The sequence below is a fragment of the Hippocampus zosterae genome, chromosome 17 (genome assembly GCF_025434085.1).
Source record: "Hippocampus zosterae strain Florida chromosome 17, ASM2543408v3, whole genome shotgun sequence".
NCBI classification, from domain to species: domain Eukaryota; kingdom Metazoa; phylum Chordata; class Actinopteri; order Syngnathiformes; family Syngnathidae; genus Hippocampus; species Hippocampus zosterae.
In genome coordinates this window covers 13,601,234-13,620,823 of record NC_067467.1, presented here as the reverse complement: position 1 = coordinate 13,620,823, position 19,590 = coordinate 13,601,234, and the positions used below count along the sequence as shown (strand labels likewise).

The following is a 19,590-nucleotide window of genomic DNA, read 5'->3' as shown; positions in this document are numbered from 1 at the left end:
TGTCCCACCGGGAGGAGACCCAGAGGAAGACCCAGGACATGCTGGAGAGACTATGTCACCCAGCTGGCCTGGGAACGCCTCAGGATCCCCCGGGGAGAGCTGGAAGAAGTAGCTAGGGAGAGGGAAGTCTGGGCTTCCCTGCTAAAGCTGTTGCTGTTTTGTGTAATTGCGCATCACCACAATCAGAAAAACATTTGGAAAGTCAGCCGTTGTGTGTGACCAGTTTTCTCTCAAATTAAAGAGTGTTTGTATGACAAGTTGTTTGATGCTTCCACTCTGTTAAGTGCCATTTACTTTCAAGCCACTCTAGTAAATATAAGTAACTCTTGTGTAAATGCACTTGTAGAAGCAACATGCGGTTGGAAATAGCCACGCCATTGATTGATTGTGCTTAATAGTTTACCAAAACGGGAGTTCCTATTGAGCATCCAGCAGTTTGTGGACACCATTCTCAACAGTCGTCATTCACAAAAGGGGATAAGGGCACCAATATTTCATTGAACGTTGTTTCTATCTGGGGTGCGCAGCCTATGTTCCACAGTTCACTTTGTACTTTTGACAATTAATTTGTGATGTCATGTGACATCCTTTGGAAAAACATTAAACAAATCACAAATGGACTTTCAGAAATAGTTGGCCTTAAAGGTCTGTTGATTTTTGTTTTTTTTGCACTGAAATAGCTGTTTTCAAATTATAAAATTGAAAGGCACCTCATGAAACTAATCAGCCCCTGTGCAACTGTATTTTTATACTTTCAATAAATGCTTTTTTTAAAAAAAATGCAAACATCTTTGTTGTAAATCAGTATTACTTCTGAACGGCCTTGATTCTTTTTCTGGTTATTTTGCATGTATCTTGCATTGTCTCAATTGACTGATTCACTTTCAAACAATAAAGTTTTTAATTTTCTGGACTGCGGATTCTGTTGTGTACTGTCAACATTTCAGCCCACTCCCGGTAAGCAAACTGCTCCAGCTGTGAAGGGTGCCTTGACCAGGCTGGAACAGAAGTTTAGTTGCTTCTGAGACCAAAACATGCAACTTGATCAAAATGATCGCATTTTTTTTGCTATCCAGAATCAGGTAATTATTTTATGCCAATTTTTCAAAACAATATTGGATTGGATCACTCTGGTCCAGATACATTGTTTTCAAGATATTGAAATCTGGATTACTCGTGCTAGAAATGGGGCAACCATTTTCATGTGGGCAACATCCAATATAGAGAACAACGGGTCGAAAAGCCGACAGTGGGTCACTTGAAGTGTCTTTGATTTTGAGACTACACAAAAGTAACAAACATCCACTTGGATTTGTAATTTCTTTAATAAACACTCATCTGAGTCACAGCAACAAATAAACATAATTTCATTTTGAATAAATTGGAAGTTTCTACAAAAAAAAGTCGATGGGTGGGGGGGGGGGGCTACATTTCCAATCGTTAACAAAATACAGAATGTTGTTTCTTGGAAATTACGAAGATAAATAACAGAAAAACCGAATTAATCATCTTGCATATTGTAATCTATCTAGGGGTTTATTTCATGGGGAAAGGATAAATAAATATATGCTCTTTTTACTTGGCTATATTAAGGATTTATCTGCTTCATCACTGTAACAGTTGAATAAATCAAGTGCAAACTATGAATACAAGTAAGTACCACAAATGATATAAATTTATTATGTGACCAAGTTTTGCAACATTTTAGTCCAGAAATGCACCTTGAAATACTACCCTGTTGGGATCAGGATAATATTTTGTTTTAATATGATATCCACCTCCTACTGAAACACTTTGAACACAAATTGAAGATTTGATCCACATTTAAACGAAGATTGGATTTCATGATTCCATTTCAGAATCCTTCTTTCCCTTTTGAACAACTCAACTTTCAAGATTCGACCAAATCCGTCAACCATAATCCTGTCATATTTTTGAACAACTTGCCCCTTTAAGACACCTTGTGCCAAATGTTGCAAATCTGCCCCAGAACATAACGGAACAACCTCCATTAATCGCACAGGTCGGCCAGTCTTCTTTTCTATGTCTGTCTTATTTTTGCAACAGCAAACACAAGATCGGATGTGACTTGCTCAAGCCCCACGCTGGTTAATCTCAAGTTATTTCAGAGAACACAGACCTTCAAAAATCAAAAACAATTCAAGTGGTCACTAAACTACGGGTTAAATACATGTTGAAATTGCCTCGACATAGCTTCACATCTCCTGTTATTTCAGTATGGACCATTTGATCTGCTCCTTGGCTGATTGCAGAACCTGGAAGAATCACAAAGAGGTCATAGGTGACATCATTCCGCATCATCATAGACATTTCTGTTTGTCTATGCTGCATTTCTTGACACACTTCAAGAGGAGTTAAGCGTCTATGTATCGCCATAACAAGCCCTAACCACTAGATGTCACACTGACCATAATTTTTATTCACTGAGCAATCGCCAAGACAGAAGAACTGAAGTGGACCCCTTTAAATTAGTACCAGTTACATACTAATAAAATTGAAAAAAATAATCTGACTCAATCTCTCGTTTGACTCTCGGCAACTCAATTTGCTTGGGAAAATCTCAACACACACTCACACCCACTTTGCTACAGTACATTGAAACACTTGAATATCACAAATGTGACTATAGCTGCAAACAAAGTGTACTGCTCTAACTCGGGACTGTATATCTAAAATGACAGACTGTGTCCACACTGATCTATTATTACAGTACTGCATAGAAGCCAAGTGAGCCTGACACCTGGCATTTTTTGATAAGGTGCTTCAATGTACAGAAGATCAAATAAATTCAGTCACCATGGCCAGAAGAAATGCAATTCTTAATAATGCAATGCCTTTTACACTGCAACTCACCATTCAAAAGTTTGGAAGTTAGTCATGACTTAAATAATTCTCAAACGGGATTAAAACAAAGTACATGAATTATACGACAGTGTAGATTACTGTGAGGTGAGTAAAGACTTACGTTAGTCGTCAGAGCCAATTTCTCAGTAAAGTGCTGACAGAGTTACAGAAACGGAAAAAACAGAAACATGAGGCATTTGGACAAACAAACAATCTCAAAATACTCTACAGGCAAGGAAAATACAAACACAAGAAACAATGAAAACATAGATTCCTGCTTTAGAGCAAAGAGCTACAGGCATAGGCAATAAAGAACGAAAGCATTCTGGAAGAGCGGAATAGAATAAAGCTATTGCAAGTATTAGGTGCCTGTCAAGGCGGCAACCCCCAAACTAGCTGGTAAGGGATACCGTATAGCTGAAGGAGGAGTCTGACCAGGCCTTGAGGGCCAGTGGGACTCCAGAGGCAGCTCACGGATACCGGCTGGCCAGGCGGAGTGTGGCTTTGGCGGTCACCGAGGCAAAAAGTCGGCCGTGGGAAGAGTTATTTGAGGCCATGGAAGCCGACTTCCGGGCGGCTTCGGAGAAATTCTGCTCCACCATCCGACGCCTCAGGAGGGGAAAGCAGTGCACCACTAACACTGTGTACAGTGGGGATGGGGCACTGCTGACTTCGACTAGGAACGTTGTGAACCTGTGGGCAGAGTACTTCGAAGACCTCCTCAACTCCACCAACACGCCTTCCTTGGAGGAAGCAGAGTCTGAGGACCATGAGGTGGGCTCTCCTCTCTCTGTGGTTGAAGTCACCGACATGGTTAAAAAGCTCCTCGTGGTAAAGCCCAGGTGGATGAGATCTGTGTGGAGTTCCTCAAGCCTCTGGATGTTGTGGGGCTGTCCTGGTTGACACGCCTCTGCAGCATCGCGTGGTCAACGGGGAGTGCGTCTCTGGATTGACAGACCGGGGCGGTGGTCCCTCTTTTTCAGAATGGGGACCGGAGGGTGTGTTCTCACTACAGGGTTAATCGGTCCTTACACCACCGATGTCAGAGTTTGGTTCGAATTGCCGGCAGTAAGTCAGAATCGTGTCCATTAGTGGTTGGACTCCACCAAGGCTGCCCTTTGTCGCGATTCATAAACTCGATGGACAGAATTTCTCGGCGCAGCCGAGATGTTGAGGGGGTCCAGTTTGCTGGCCTCAGTATTGCAGCTCTACTTATTGCACATGATGTGGTGCTGTTGGCTACGTCAAGCTGGGATCTCCAACTCTCACTGGAGCAGTTTGTAGCTGAGTGTGAAGCGTTTCGGATGAAAATCAGCACCTCCAAATCTGAAACAATGGTCAGAAAAGGGTGGAGTGCCCTCTCCAGGTCGAGGTTATGATCTCGCCCCAGGTGGAGGAGTTTAAGTATCATGGGGTTTTGTTCACAAGTGAGGGCAGGAGGGAGCGAGAGATCGACAGGCGGATTGGTGCAGCGGCTGCTGTGATGCAGACTTTGTATTGGTCTCGGGCATTATAGGTGGGTTACACCCTGAACTGGTTGCCAGTCAATCGCAGGGCTGTGTCCAAATTAACAGGTTAGGTCTTCCAAAGGGCACATTTTCGGCCGCATGACATCACTTCTGTCGCTACTCGACCGCATGCAGTGTCCAAATCCACATTAAGCCTGTGCAAATTCACCACTATTTATGTGGTCCATGGAGGTTATATAAGGAGCAGCCTTTAAAGGCGACCAAGGACCCAGCCTGCGAATTGTCTCTCCCGAAATATGGAAACCGTCGAGTTGTGCCAGAGGTGACATAATTTAGCTGAACAATACAGCTTTCGAAGGACACAACCTGTGAATTTGGAAACAACCATCACAAACAAACATTCACACTCACAATCACACTTCGGGACAATTCGGAGTGTTCCACACTGACCTTCCGTGCATGTTTTTGATATATGGGCAGAAACTGGAATACCCAGAGAAAACTAACGTAGACATGCAGAGAAACCATGCAAACTCCAAACAGGAAAGCCGGACCCCGGATTTGAACCCACGTCCTCTGCTCTGTGAGGCAGATGTGCTACCCAGTCTGCACCGTGCCGACCCCATTATGAACATGCGACGGAGAAATGTAGTTAAACTAGTAACGCAATGTAAAATGCTGCTCCTGACCAACACAGCAAGTTTAGTTGCATGTTTGCGTGTGTGTGTGTGTGTGTGTGTTACCTGTGCGACACTTTGTTCAGATAATGAACTTTCATCAACCTATAAAAATGAAAAGAAACAAAAAATGGTGACAGACAGAAAACCCCCCAGAAAATGTAAAGCACAGAAATCTTTACGAGGGTCATATCAATCATATTTATTGGCTTATATTAGCAGTCAAACTATTTCCACACAGGTTTGCATCTCAGGCCACCACATGCTCAAAACATAAAAATACCAAAGAATGTATTCATAACTACACACAATGATTGATTTATTGATTTGTTTTGCCAAGGCCTTAAATTACTATTTCAAGTGATTAAGTACCTCAGTGGTAGAAAATGACCAAACACTGCAGAGAGTAACCTTAAGTTAAGCCTGTGCGCGCGTAACAAATGTTGAATTTTCAGGGTTTGTTTAATATTGCAAACAGTTGCAAAGACATTTGCCAAACTTTCCCAAATAGTTTTAATGGTTGCAGAAGAGGCTTTCATGTCACCATCAAATTTTGAACATGATCTATGTTTCTTTGTGATATGGGGAAAAAAAGTGTTTGAGACCATTAAAATTGTCGGTGAACGTCTTTGCGACCTTGAACGAACCCTGAATACAAAAAATAAATAAATACATTCGCAAGGTGCACACACACTTGCAAACTTCGTCGCTCAGTGCGATGGCCTTTTAAGACGGAGCAATTTATCTTCGAGCATGTCTAGATGTTTGTTTTTTTTTCCCAATGTGATTTCACAAACCCAAGACGGTATTAAGAAGGGATACTCATCCCAAGTATTAACTTTTCAGCTTTTGTTAGTCATGGCACTCTATGACCATGCATCCATCCTCTGTCCACTGGACTACCTTTTTCACCCTGGTTTTCTCTGTCTAGAGCAGCTGGTTCTTGTCTGTTTGTGCCTGGAGGTTACCAGTGATGTGATCAAATAGGACAAAACCATAGGCTGGTTCTGACACAAGCTGATGCCAACCAAAGACGACAGGGAGAAGATAAGTTGTAGAGTTTAAAGGAAGGATAACAATAGGAAAAGAGAAGAAGCCAATTATGAGAGTGGGATTTTCAGAGCAAGAACTTACCCTGTAATTGACCTTTTGGAGGACTTGTTGTGCATCACTCTCCAGGATCACTCTGTAAAAAGAATAAACTTCAATTCAGGTACTTTTGTAGAATCATAGTCAAGACAAACCGATATGTATCCGACATTGTGAATGAACTGCAATATTTAGAAAATATCTATATTATTGTCACAGGCAGTTATGCCACCAGAGTTTTATGGGCCTATTGTTTATGTCGCAGATGCGTATTTATCCACTCGGTTCGGTTCGGGGATTAAACTTGCTTTTCTAATAGTGCCGGTGACCCAAAAACTAGTAATCCTGTGGAAAAGGCCATGTAGTGGAGAAATCTTTATTGCTTTGGTGTTTTGAACATCGACATGGGGCTAGAGCCGTCGAATCGGGACTCTCCAATGTATTTTCATGACTGTTGTTTTAGATCCAACAAGTGTACCTCGGAAAAGTTTTTATGGTTGTAGTATTGTTGATGTTTTGTGTTATGTGTTGTATTTTTGTTCTTTCATGTAGAATGTTCTATAGAGAGTTTTGTTATAGCTGCAGCTGTTGTGAAAGCACTATATAAAAGTATCTGTGTGTGTGGGGGGGGGGCAAAGATATTTATCCCGGATATCAGGATTCTTACCCCCCGTCAATGATTTCATCAACGATAAGAAAGGCGCCTTCCATGTTTTCCAGGAAACACCTACGCTCCACATTTTTCCTGTAGAAAACAACAAATTCATTCATTCAAATTCATGTTCATGAAAGAGTTGCGTAGGGTTGCTCTGATTTCTAACATTTAAGCAGTTTGGATACAGTTGCGAAATTCCACCAGGATCAGTTCACATTTTTGGCTAATGTACAGCTTGTGATGCACCTATTCTCCTCCAAGAGCTAATTACTTTGTCATGATCAAAATCAAATACCGTACATTGTCACTGACATACAGTAAAATACTCAGGTATAGTATTATTTAATATGTGGATTAATTACCTCAGGATTTGATTGAGACACTCATACAGGCAGTTGAGTACAGACATCAGCATCAACTTGAGGAAAAGAAAAAGATCAGTTTAGGATGACCTATTTATGGTGGTGTTAATATGTTACAAGAGGACAATCCGTGGAAATCCAACATTTTGGTTAAGCTCGTGATGGAGAAAGACAAACTTCATATTATTCATATTAAATGATAATATAGACAGGAAAGTTAAACTTCGGGAGGGCAGCATGACGAGATGTCCTTCAGTTTGTTGCCGTGTCTCAATTCATGTGAAATCTACACATGTGAAATCTACACATTGAATGTTGTTGTTGAATCTTGTATTTTGCATATCATGTGAATAAAAAGTGGTCAGCGGGGGTGCGAAGGTGGGGTTTTCGATCTGAGAGGCAACACGACTTGCGTTGCGTTCGAGGAAGTTCGCCCCCTTTGCTTATCAGCATTTTCAGGTATGTGTTTGTTTCTCTTCCTAGGATCGCTGGAGCATCTCTTGCCATATTTTCAAAATCAATGCTGTGCTTTTGACCCTTGAACACACGTGATTGATGTTTTGTCCAAGGGCTTCCTTCATCTTGTGGCCTGAGTATGTCACCAACTTGAAACTGGATGCACCCTGCCTGCGTGCATCCAGGGAGTTGGAAACAGAGTCAACCTACTTTGGAAGAACAAGAGAAGGGACTTGCATTTATCACCAATGTCTGAGTTGGAGGTGCTATCACGAGGGTTGGTGAGTTTGCTCACGGTGCAAAAAAGAACGTTTTGGTTATTTGAGCTCATGTGGATGAGTTTTGAGTCATAGGTGAAGAGGGCATGGATAAAGACGGATTTGTCAAGTGGAAGGTCGTCAATGTTTGCTTGTAGATAGCGTGAGTCAGAACGTATGTCAAAATGGCGGGTTCTGGATTTTAGGTGGTGAAGAATGTCAGGAGAGAACCAGCAAGCTGAGTATTAAAAGGAAACGGTTTCGTTTAAGTAGGCTAATTGATCAAGGCAAGTGGAGGGAGAGTTGCCTGAAATGGGTGGGGAGGGGTTTGGGGGGGACAATAAGTGAGGCTGAGAAATTTTGGAGCTGGATGGATGTGATGTTTCAGAAGGATACTACACATCTGTCTTTTGGAACTGGAGTGGGAAGGTGGATATCAAAAATGATGGCCAGGTGGTTGAAGATGTGGCAGTTGAGGCTGGTGAGTTGCTGAATGCTAGCAGACTAGATCCAGATGGAAAACAGGCAGGACAGCAGCCTCCAAGGACCGAGTTGGGACACTCCTGCTCTCATTGAAATAATAGGCAACAGTGTGTCCAGGGGACTTAAGGGGAAGCATGGCAGGTGGAAAGATTTTAAATGTAAGAGAAGACCGGGGGATCGTTGTACGGTCAGCAGCCAGTGCAGAGAGAGATGGAACCTCTGACAGTGGTGATTGATAGTCATTCGTGTGGCAGTGTCTGGATAGCGTGTTGGATGTTGTCAGCAAGCACTGAGCTACCTTGCTTGTTTGGGTGAGCTTCGTTTGTGTGGTAGAACGATGAGTGTTTCCAAAGAAGATTTAAATGATCAATGAAGCTCGAATTAGGCGGCCTTCACAGTGCAGAGGTACCGGGTTTAATTCCAGCTCCGGCCTCCCAGTGTGGAATATGCATGATCTCCCCGAGCTTGCGTGGGTTTTCTCCGCCATGCATGTTTACCAATAACATGCATGGCAGGCTGATTGGACGCTCTAAATTGTCCCTAGGTGTGAGTGTGGGTGTGGATGGTTGTTCGTCTCTGTGTGCCCTGCGATTGGCTGGCAACTGATTCAGGGTGTCCCCCGGCTACTGCCCGAAGACGACTGGGATAGGCTCCAGCACCGCCCGCGCGACCCTAGTGAGGATCGAGCGGTTCGGAAAATGGATGGATGGATGGATGGAAGCTCGAATTGTTGGTTCAACAGGCAGATAGAAGCCAACTGCTCAAGGAGAGGATCCTGCAAGAATCCATACTCACGGTTGTAAGGGCGGATTGGAATTGGGAATGCATCCTACCTCATTCTCTTGACAGCTTCCGACCACATAGAGGAAAAGGTCTATGCTGCTTTTATAGACAATCGTCATTCCCTCCAGGAAAGCTATTTCATCTGGGGGGGGGGTCATCAGAAAAGGGGGGGGGGGGGATAGTGAAAAATTAAATCATAACAAAATATACAGAGTATATATATGGTACAGAATATAAGGTACATTATGTATTAAAACAACAGTACTACACTGAATAGTTCCATGCAAGGTTGGCCCGTTTAATCACAAAGGCCTGAGCCTTTATTTGAAACCTGAACGGGAAGCCACCATGCCGCCTTGCTTAAATATGATCAGACTGAGCTATTGTTGTTTTATAAAATCATATCAAATTACAGAAATATTTTTTTGTTTGTAATACGGATGTGGAAATATATTTGCGTGTGTTGAATTTAATGACTACAATATCTGACAAAACCAGTGCAATATTCAATATAATTCCAAAAGGCAGCACGGTGCACACAAAAGCAGGAAGTGACAAATTGTAACCTACTGTCTGCTTTGTGAGTCTTGTTGAAAATGTTCTTCTCAAAGTTCCTTTGGTCCTTCATGGAGGGGTAAAGCTCTGGGTCATAATACTAAGATAGGGCAGACGGAAAATGGAAAGAATTTAAAAAATCAGTTGAGACCATTCACACCGTCACTGAGTGGGAACTGATACCATGGTGCCCGCTCACAAGTGTGTACTATACATTTGATAAGTTAGCCACCTTTTCAAAAATGCCTTTCAATATACAGTATAATTTATGAACATAGTTGGAGGGTACTGCATTGTATATATTCCAGAAACCTCTAGTCTAATATAGTACTATAGTATGGTAAAAATATGTTCAAAAATCAATCAGGCCACACAGTATTTATTACCCTATTCTCAATGTTTATTATGGTTTTCAGTTTACCTTTGAGAGAAGTCTGTTGCCATCGTTGTCAAGAATGAAAACAGCTTTCACTGTGTAGAGGGAAGGTTCCTGCAAAGAACCATGATGCAAAAGTTTCATTTTTGCATAGAGAGAGGAAGTAAAACATCAAGGATGCGAGAAGCATTCCTGCCACCCACACAAGTTTTTTTTCTGATCTCCATATAAAATTTGCTTTTCCATTTCGGCCATCTTCTCATGTAGTGTGAATGATTTTTTTTCGTTCCAAGTCAGCAGCATGACAACACTGAAGCTGGTTACGGAGAGATTGCACTTGACCAGTTTTCAGAGATTGACATTTTATAACAAAAGGATGAACATGCTTTGTTTGAATTGATATGAAACAAAAGTTGCGCTGTATGGCGTAAGAAGTACCGTATTGGCCCGAAGATAATACGGCCCCATTTATAAGACGACCCCCTCTTTTTCAAGATTCAAGTTTGAAAAAAAAAATACTTTTTGAACACTGAATTAATTTTTATACAGAAAATAATTACAGTACATCTGAAACAAATGATTATCACAATATATTTGAGAGAAAAAGCATGTTATTTTGCCTCAATCAAATCTTAATATCTGAACATTTAAATATGTAAACTAAAGTGCAATCACATTCGTAAATGAATGGCTTCTGGTTTTTGAAATGTAAATTACATCATGACTTCTCCTCAGCTACCGGTTATCTTGGCTGATCTTCGACCCACTTTTCTCCAGATTGTCGCTACGTTCCTCCATTTTCTGTTATCTCTTCTATTGTTTTCTTCTCTTTTCTTTCTTACCACTATTTTTTATTTTTCTTCTTCGTACTACCGCTATTTTTATTTTTATTCTTCGTGACAGGGGTTCACTTTGGCCTGGGGGGTCAAGTTCAGCATTCACTTAAATCAGGGGTGTCCAAACTTTTTGCCAAGGGGGCCAGATTTTATGTGGTAAAATGTCGGGGGGCCGACCTTGGCTGACATTCTTTACATTGAACAACAATATTGTTCAACAAATTTTAGTAAGCCAGTCTGTTTCACATTTCCATTTTTATTTTAATTTCAACAATCTTAAGAATTTCTTTTGGTTCATTTGAAACAGGTATGTCACATGCAACTGCTTATTCACTTGACTTTTTCTTAAACAGAAGTCTCCTGAGTGCAAATTGATTGATTTGAAACATAAAATGTATCACCATGACTTTTCAATAGTCACAAAACCTTTGACTCGAACAACAGGGAAATGAACAAGCAATACACATATCCACAACTGCAAGGATCATTTGAAATATGACATATCAGTCAATATAAACTCGTGAGTGATGTCTCGTAGAGTGCTACTGCCCTCTAGTGTCTAAATGCTATTACTCATTTAGTGAATGCTATTACTCATTTAGCCACTAGAGGGAAGCAGTACTCTATGAAACATCACTCACCAGTCTACGAGACCTCAGTCAATGCAACACGTGTTCCATTGCGACCAACCTGCGGGCCAGACGGCACTGATTTTATGACAGGGGCCGAGGGCCGGATGAAATTCGACCGCGGGCCGGATTTGGCCCCCGGGCCGGACTTTGGACATGCCTGACTTAAATGATATCTGGCGCCATCTAGCGTTGTGAATAGGTATAATGTCTTGACCCCGAACATAAGACAACCCACACTTTTTCAGTTTTATTTCAATGCAAAAAACACCGTCTTATATTCGGGCCAATACGGTAAAAACACACTATCATGGCTGGCCGCTCACTTTCGACATCCCGGTGAACCACACTGTAGAGAAGGAGACCAGCACAGTAGCAACGCGCACAATGGGGCACCAGAAGTCGACTTTTACGGTTGTGCTTGGTTGCCATGGTAATGGACAGAAACTGCCACCAATGGTGATTTTTAAGAGGGAGACTGCCTAAAGCAAAATTTCCAGCCGGAGTCATCCTTCAGGCTAATAAAAAAAAGGCTGGATGGACGAGGAGAAAATGAGTGTCTGAGTTAAGTGTACGTAAATAGACCGCATGGGATGTTTTTTTGCCACGCCTCACCATCCCTGTTGGTCTTTGACTCCATGCGCACCCATTTCACAGCCACGTGAAGCAAACAAACTCTGAGTTTGCCATCATTCCGGGAGGCATGACGGAGGAACTCCAACCGCTGGACATCGGTATAAACAGGGTGTTCAAAGTAAAGTTGTGAGCGGCGTGGGAGCGATGGATGATGAGGTAGCGAAAAGCTTTACTAAAACTTGGAGGCGGCGCTGGGCAAGTTAACCCACAATATGTGAATGGATTGTGGATGCTTAGGCAAGCGAACGTGTCTGCTTGCACTGTCCGTGCTTTAGCAAAAGCCGGCATCATTTCTGAGGACCCGCACGGCAACGAGAATGACTCGAGGGAACCTGGTGTGTTTGATGGAGAACTTGCCAGCTGTTTATTTTGGATACTTAAGATGAGGACTTTGATGGATTTGTGGCTGAGGATTGACGAAAGAAAAAAAAATAACACGAGTACACTGTTAAATACTTCAAAGTACGACCGAAATCACGTTTGCTCCCGCTGCCTTTTTAAAAACATACGCGAGCATGCATGGATACTACTATGTATATTTTTTTAACTAACGAATGTTTTACCGTGCCTGCTTCCAATAATACAGTGGAATTATTATTATTTTATTAAGATTGTATTGTAATGCCCTTTAATGTGGACAGAAGGATGGACGCAGTCGCTGATGCAATCTGTTCGATTTTAATAAACAAAAGGAGCAATAACTCAATAAACACACATTCATCGGAGTTGCTGTTAGCCCAGTGTTTCTCAAATAGTGGGGCGCGCCACACATTGAGCAGGAGCCAACAGTTGCTGTGTCCTGCTTCAAACATCGCTTCGAAAAGCTGTGCATTGCAAAACGTGCTCATTGTAGCCATTAATCCAGACATCATCATTGATTAAAAAAAAAAAAAAAGCACAAATACTTTTATATATTTTTGTTTTGCTGGTTAAAGTTTTTTTATAATATTGTTCTCCTGAGATGTTGGTGAATAGTTTGAATGCATTATTAGGTATTGATTTTATGTAATTTTAATTTTCAGGATTCGTATGGTTTGACATGGTCAGTCAAAAAATATTTATATTTAAATTAAGGATTTAATGTAATTTTTGAATTTCAAATGCACTTTAAATCTTTTCTGTTCCAGTTACTAAAGTTATTCTTTGTTGTAAGTTGGTCCGTATTTATTTTTTATTCTCTTATACGGTAATAAGGATACAGTGTTATGCAAAGGTGTTCTTTTACAATTTTTTGTTTTGTTTTCCTCTTCCATGACATAAAATAATTGAGAACCACTGTGTTAGCCACAACTCACGCCCATGCGCTCTACACTCAGAATAACGTCCGGAGCCAATATTCGCCCAACCAGGCTCGTCCCTTCTCTGTGACGTAGCACACATACAAGAAACAGATATTATAGTATACAGTAGTCACTCGGCTTTGGCAAAACGTGACAACAAGGGAAAAGTAAGCAAACGCCGCTACGACAAGTGTCTCTCAGTTTCTGCTATTATATTAACTTTGCATATTCACTCGGATTTTGCAAAACAATAAGGAATGACGTGGAAAAAGTAACATGCATGGCAAATCTCGCTTCAACAAATGCTGCTCAGTTTCTGTGTAAAGCATACAGAGTCTGTAACAGGCCGCTTCCAGTACAGAATTTTCTAAATAAAGATATTCTATTTCAAAACAAACACGGCAGCAATTACAACGAATAAAGATCAGATTATTTATTCAACCCAACATTTTGGATTGAAGACAGCTGGGATGGTCTCCATCCAGCACGCCTGCGACCTTTGTGAGGGTAACAGCCTCAGATAATGGATGGATGGAATGTAGTGACCGTTTTATGTTGAATCCAGATTCATACAGTATGTTGATGTAACAAAAGACTCTTTCACTTTTCCATTTGTCAGAAGAGCTTTTTAGACTCGGGACAAAGTTCTGTTATGCACTGACTAGCATAGATTCACAGTCAGAGTGTATCACAGAACTTAGACCAGACACTTACAACTTACTTCCAGCCTGTATTTAAGTTTACCTCAGGGGGAACAAGAATGAAGATGAAGATAAATAACATAAATATTTTTTTCCTCTTTTATTCACCTGAAGTAACATTCTCATGTATCAAACAGGACTGAGCTGTTAATTGTTGTTTTTTTTATACTGTTCCTGACATTTGGCATTAAACTTAGAGGAAATGTATCGTTATAATGGAAAATTCAACTCCATGTCATAATTTCTTTATCGTAATCATTTATTAAATCATCATGACAGGAAATTATATTTTATTCTATTATGATTTTGATAAATGCATTTCAGATACAAACCCAATTCCAATGAAGTTGAGACAGTGTGTCAAACATAAAAACAGAATACAATGATTTGCAAATAATGATCAACCTATATTTAATTAAATACATTACAAAGTAAATATATTTAATGTTCAAACTGACAACCTTTTTTTAAGCAAGAATTTTACACACAATTTTTACACCCTTCAAAGAAATTAGATGTATATCTGGAAATGAGAGTTGGCACTTGGTATTAAGCAGAGGTGGGACCGAAGAACTGAATCAATCTCTTATTCGTCAATGAACGCAACCTACAGCTTCTTGTTTATGTTCAAACTTAGCTTGTAGCAGACGTGTGTGACGTCTCTGATCCAGCGGCGAAAGTAGACTTTGATTTTTTATTCTTTCATTGATAACTGTTTCAAATATGAAGGTGTATGGAGGAATAGTTTTGATCGTGTTATCGTTCTTGTTTTGTTACATGTTCTACCTTATTCCATTTGTTATTTTACGTTAAATGTTCTGTAAAGCACTTTGTTCCAACTGCAGGTGTCATTAAAGTGCTATAAAAATAAAGTAAATAAGATCAATTGTTTAAACACACGCAATAAATACTGTATGTTTCCAGGTTTTAATATAGCAATCGTTTGATCGCTAGAGACCCAACCGGCCCTATACATATTGTGTTTTACAACATTCATTCATTCATTCATTCATCTTCCGTACCGCTTGATCCTCACTAGGGTCGCGGGGGGTGCTGGAGCCTATCCCAGCTGTCTCCGGGCAGTAGGCGGGGGACACCCTGAATCGGTTGCCAGCCAATCTCAGGGCACACATAGACAAACAATCATCCACGCTCACACTCACACCTAGGGACAATTCAGAGTGTTCAATCAGCCTGCCATGCATATTTTTGGAATGTGGGAGGAAACCGGAGCACCCGGAGAAAACCCACGCAGGCCCGGGGAGAACATGCAAACTCCACACAGGGAGGCCGGAGCTGGAATCGAACCCGGTACCTCTGCACTGTGAAGCCGATGTGCTAACCACTGGACTACCGGGCCGCCTGTTTTACAACAGCACCAGACTATATTTATAATTCCACACGTACTATTCGATGAAAAAGATAAGCATGCAGTCACGCTGAGCTTCAGTGAATGTGGGCAATTGAGAAAGCCAGCTCAAACAGTCCATTTATTTATAAAAATCTAAATCAAATGGTGCTAGTTAGGTTAGATGGCTGTGAATATGGCAAAGTACATATTTTCACTCATACATGTATTTATCATGTTCAAGCCATTCTTTCTGATGCACATATAGAGGGGCTTCTGACTTCGATGCGACAGCTGCTGCAATCCAGCTTCTAAGAGTTGGAATGCTTTTGCTGCATTTTCTTTTTCAAGTATTGGTATTTTGGAAATGAAATGCAATGATGGTGTTGTCTTGTATTTTGGAAAAAGTGGGGTCTACACTAAACAAAAGCAGCTTCGCTTCAAGGCCTTTTTGCACTGCATTTAGCAGAGTGCAATGTGCAGTCAACTAGCCCATTCACTATGAATGTGCTGTTGAGACGCAACGACAAGGCACTATGCCCCATCGCAGGGTTTCTTGACAACAAATGCATCGGTATTGAAATACTTTACATTTGGACAGCAGCACACCACAAATTTTGGCGGAGTTGTATCGTAATAAATCTTGGAGGAAATAATAATAAATGCCGTGGCAAGCTCTCAGAGACAAGACGGGTGACTTTATGTAAATGTAACTACTAATCTACCTCCACCACAATGATGGTACTGCGTTGGTTGAAAGTCATAGAAATTTTCATTTAGATTTCTTTTCACAAAAGAAATGTATTATGCTTCACATATATCACGTCTCCGTTTTCTCCTCATTATAAGCAAAGCCAGAGCTTTTAATGAGCTATTAAGTCCAACTTTGTGGGAAAATGCCACCGGCTGTCAAAACAGTACAGTATATAAATATGGACATCACTAAGCTGTCCTACGGCCCGGTAGTCCAGTGGTTAGCATGTCGGCTTCACAGTGCACAGGTACTGGGTTCGATTCCAGCTCCGGCCTCCCTGTGTGGAGTTTGCATGTTCTCCCCGGGCCTGCGTGGGTTTTCTCCGGGTGCTCCGGTTTCCTCCCACATTCCAAAAACATGCGTGGCAGGCTGATTGAACACTCTAAATTGTCCCTCGATGTGAGTGTGAGCGTGGATGGTTGTTCGTCTGTGTGCCCTGTGATTGGCTGGCAACCGATTCAGGGTGTCCCCCGCCTACTGCCCGAAGACGGCTGGGATAGGCTCCAGCACCCCCCGCGACCCTAGTGAGGATCGAGCGGTTTGGAAAATGGATGGATGGATAAGCTGTCCTATACTCGGTCTGATAGGAAACACAGCGAAAACCAAGTAGTCCAGTGTGAAACGGGTTTCAAACTATCACTAATAAAGCCCTTCATAGCGTATCGGTCAACATCGGATGGATGAATTTGCCTTCATGCTACGGGGTCACCAAATGTTCCAATATGTACTAAGTGATTCTGTGAAGAATGCTAACAGTTTGCTTGAAGATAGTCTTCTGCAAGAAATCGAGCTGGCTGACGCCCATGGATATATTTTTGGTGTATTTTTCATTGCATGTGCTTCTTCATTCCTGAACATTTTCACGTTGACATATGAAGTATACTGAATTGGAATACAGAGATCGAGAGACAGAGACAGAGACAGAGAGACAGAGAGACAGAGACAGAGACAGAGAGACAGAGAGACAGAGACAGAGACAGAGACAGAGACAGAGACAGAGAGAGAGAGAGAGAGAGAGAGAGAGAGAGAGACGCGGACGTGGCACAAACTGCTCTCACAAGTCACAAACTGCTCTCACAAGCAGACATTCTAACAGCTCGTGTTAATAAACAATCTATCCTGATACCAACGCACTTGTAGCTTGATGCAAAACATTTCCTGTCTTAGGAACTGTTACGTTCGCCCAAACACTGTGAATAAGTGGATTACGACTGTTGCGCAGCCATACTATGGCGAAGGAGTGCAAAAAAACCGCAACATAAGTTCGTCGCGATGTATCGGCAGTAGCTCTGCTCCTAATTTTGTGCGTATAAAGTAAGCGACACAAAAATAAAAATCACAGCTGTTCGTCTATCCAATTCAAAGAAATAACTGCTATACATTGTACTGAACTACGAGGTTGCTACCGTATGCTACCTGCCAACTACAGCTGTCGTGGGCAAACAAATGTTAGACGAGATAGCTATAGCATTAAATATACACATATATATGGCAACAGTCCACCACCAAAGTGAACCGCTCGTTCGCAGCCCCGCGAAACAACCGAGAGCCTCACCAGAGACTTGGAATCCATTGCCGACGCTCTCTTTCGTTCGGTGTGTTGACGTGGACACCTCTGAGCTGTCACATCACCTCGCCAACCGCTGCTAGTTTTTTCCTTTCAGGGCCGCCCTGGTGCGTTCCCGATCACGCGGCAGCCAACCAGATAAAACCATTTGCGCGAGGAGCTTAACAGGGGGCGCTCACGACCTCGCGCTATGGGCTTTTGGAAGAAGTCTTGAGTGCAGAATCTTAAATCACATTAATTTCGCTACAAAAGTAGGAAAACAGCGAGGTCAAATCATTCATGCTTGGTGTCGATTGAAAATATTTTATTTTGACATTAAAAGATGAGCACGAGACAGCAGAACAACAGTTGAGTGTTAAATGTCCCGATTGTGTTTGCAGTTGGGCACAATACTATGGTGACCATATAAGTGCAAAACAAAAACACAAGCAAAAAGAAAAAAAAATAGGGCAAAATATAAACGCACGTAAAAATGAATTACAACAAAAATACATACAACATTTTAAAAATGAATTGCAAACATAAAAAGAAATCGCAAACAAGGAAAAGGAATCGCAAACAAAAAAAGAACAAGCAGACAGGAAAATGCATACAAACGAAAAACAAACACACAAGAAAAAGAACTGCAAACAAAACAAGAAAAATGAATCCCATTATAAAAAAAACAACTGAACAAGTCCTTCTTGACAGCAGGCCATCCTTCAAAAGTATTTGCCTCACTCTGCGTGTTGATGCATTCATACCTGCTTGCTGATATTCCTGACATATGTTCTGCACTGGTGGTGCTCCGATCCCGCAGCTGCATGAACTTCAGGAGATAGTCCTGGTGTTTTATGGACTTTTCTTGGGCGCCCTAAAGACTTCTTCACAGCAATTGAACCTCTCCCCTTGTAGTTCAATTAAGCTTATTTTCATGGCAAAGAGGGACTTTGCAATTTATTGAAATCTATCTGATCACTCTTCAAAACATTCTGGAATAGATGCAAAACGCCACTAGAAAAAAATAGGCAGTCGACTTTGTGAAAATGTATACAATGATCCCTCGCTACTTTGCGGTTCGTTGATCGTGGGTTTAGTGCATCGCAGATTTTTACATATAAAGACTTTTTTTTTTTTAAACATATACAGTACATCACTGTACATGTTACTCTATGTGACTCGCTGTTGTTTTGCAGCTTCTCGCGGACTGTTTACGGACTTTAAAAAAAACTTAATTTTTTACATGTTTATGTTAATTGGACGCTACTTCGCCGATTTTCGTTTATCGAGGGTGGTTTTGGTCCCCATTAAACTGTATATGCGTCATTCTCAAAACTTTTGGCCATGGATGTATGCGTGCCCTGCGACTGGCCAACAACCAGTTCAGGGTGTTCCCCGCCTACTGCCCAAAGGCAGCTGGGATAGGCTACAGCACGCCCCGCGACCCTCGGAGCTAGCACTGGCGTCCCAAGTCGCATCTAGTGTGTGTAATGGTACTCACTTTTTGGAACCCCCATAAAAACCAAATGACAAATTTGAGCAACGTTCTGACTTTCCGAACGGTTAGAATGAACCAGTTATTTCCGAACACGCCCGAAACCTCGTTTTAGCGAGGACAGTACACAGGTTTTATCCGTCCATCCATCTATTTTCTGAACCGCTTTATCCTGACAGGAGTGGCAAGGGGTGCTAGAGCCCATCTTCGGGCAGTAGGTGGGGGACACCCTGAACTGGTTGCAAGCCAATCACAGGGCACACAGAGACGAACAACCATCCGCGCTCACACTCACACTGAGGGACAATTTTAGACTGTTCAATCAGCCTGTCCATGCA

At 41.7% G+C, this 19,590-nt stretch overlaps 1 protein-coding gene across 3 annotated transcripts; it reads right to left on the bottom strand.

Moving 5' to 3' along the window:
• Nucleotides 1–778: 778 nt before the first annotated feature.
• Nucleotides 779–17,934, bottom strand: copz2 (COPI coat complex subunit zeta 2). 3 transcript variants are annotated; one of them, XM_052049805.1, is made up of 10 exons: nucleotides 17,767–17,934; nucleotides 10,073–10,141; nucleotides 9,667–9,751; nucleotides 9,147–9,238; nucleotides 7,118–7,173; nucleotides 6,768–6,845; nucleotides 6,146–6,197; nucleotides 5,078–5,116; nucleotides 2,987–3,019; nucleotides 779–2,276 (listed from the first exon to the last, which is right to left on the bottom strand). In XM_052049805.1, the coding sequence occupies exons 1-10, from the start codon at nucleotides 17,782–17,784 to the stop codon at nucleotides 2,229–2,231; spliced, it is 570 nt and encodes a 189-aa protein (XP_051905765.1). In that variant the 5' UTR covers nucleotides 17,785–17,934; the 3' UTR covers nucleotides 779–2,228. The 3 variants fall into 3 exon arrangements, with proteins under 3 accessions (XP_051905765.1, XP_051905767.1, XP_051905766.1); XM_052049807.1 differs by lacking the exon at nucleotides 2,987–3,019; XM_052049806.1 differs by lacking the exons at nucleotides 779–2,276; nucleotides 2,987–3,019; nucleotides 5,078–5,116 and adding an exon at nucleotides 5,776–6,028.
• Nucleotides 17,935–19,590: the final 1,656 nt, after the last annotated feature.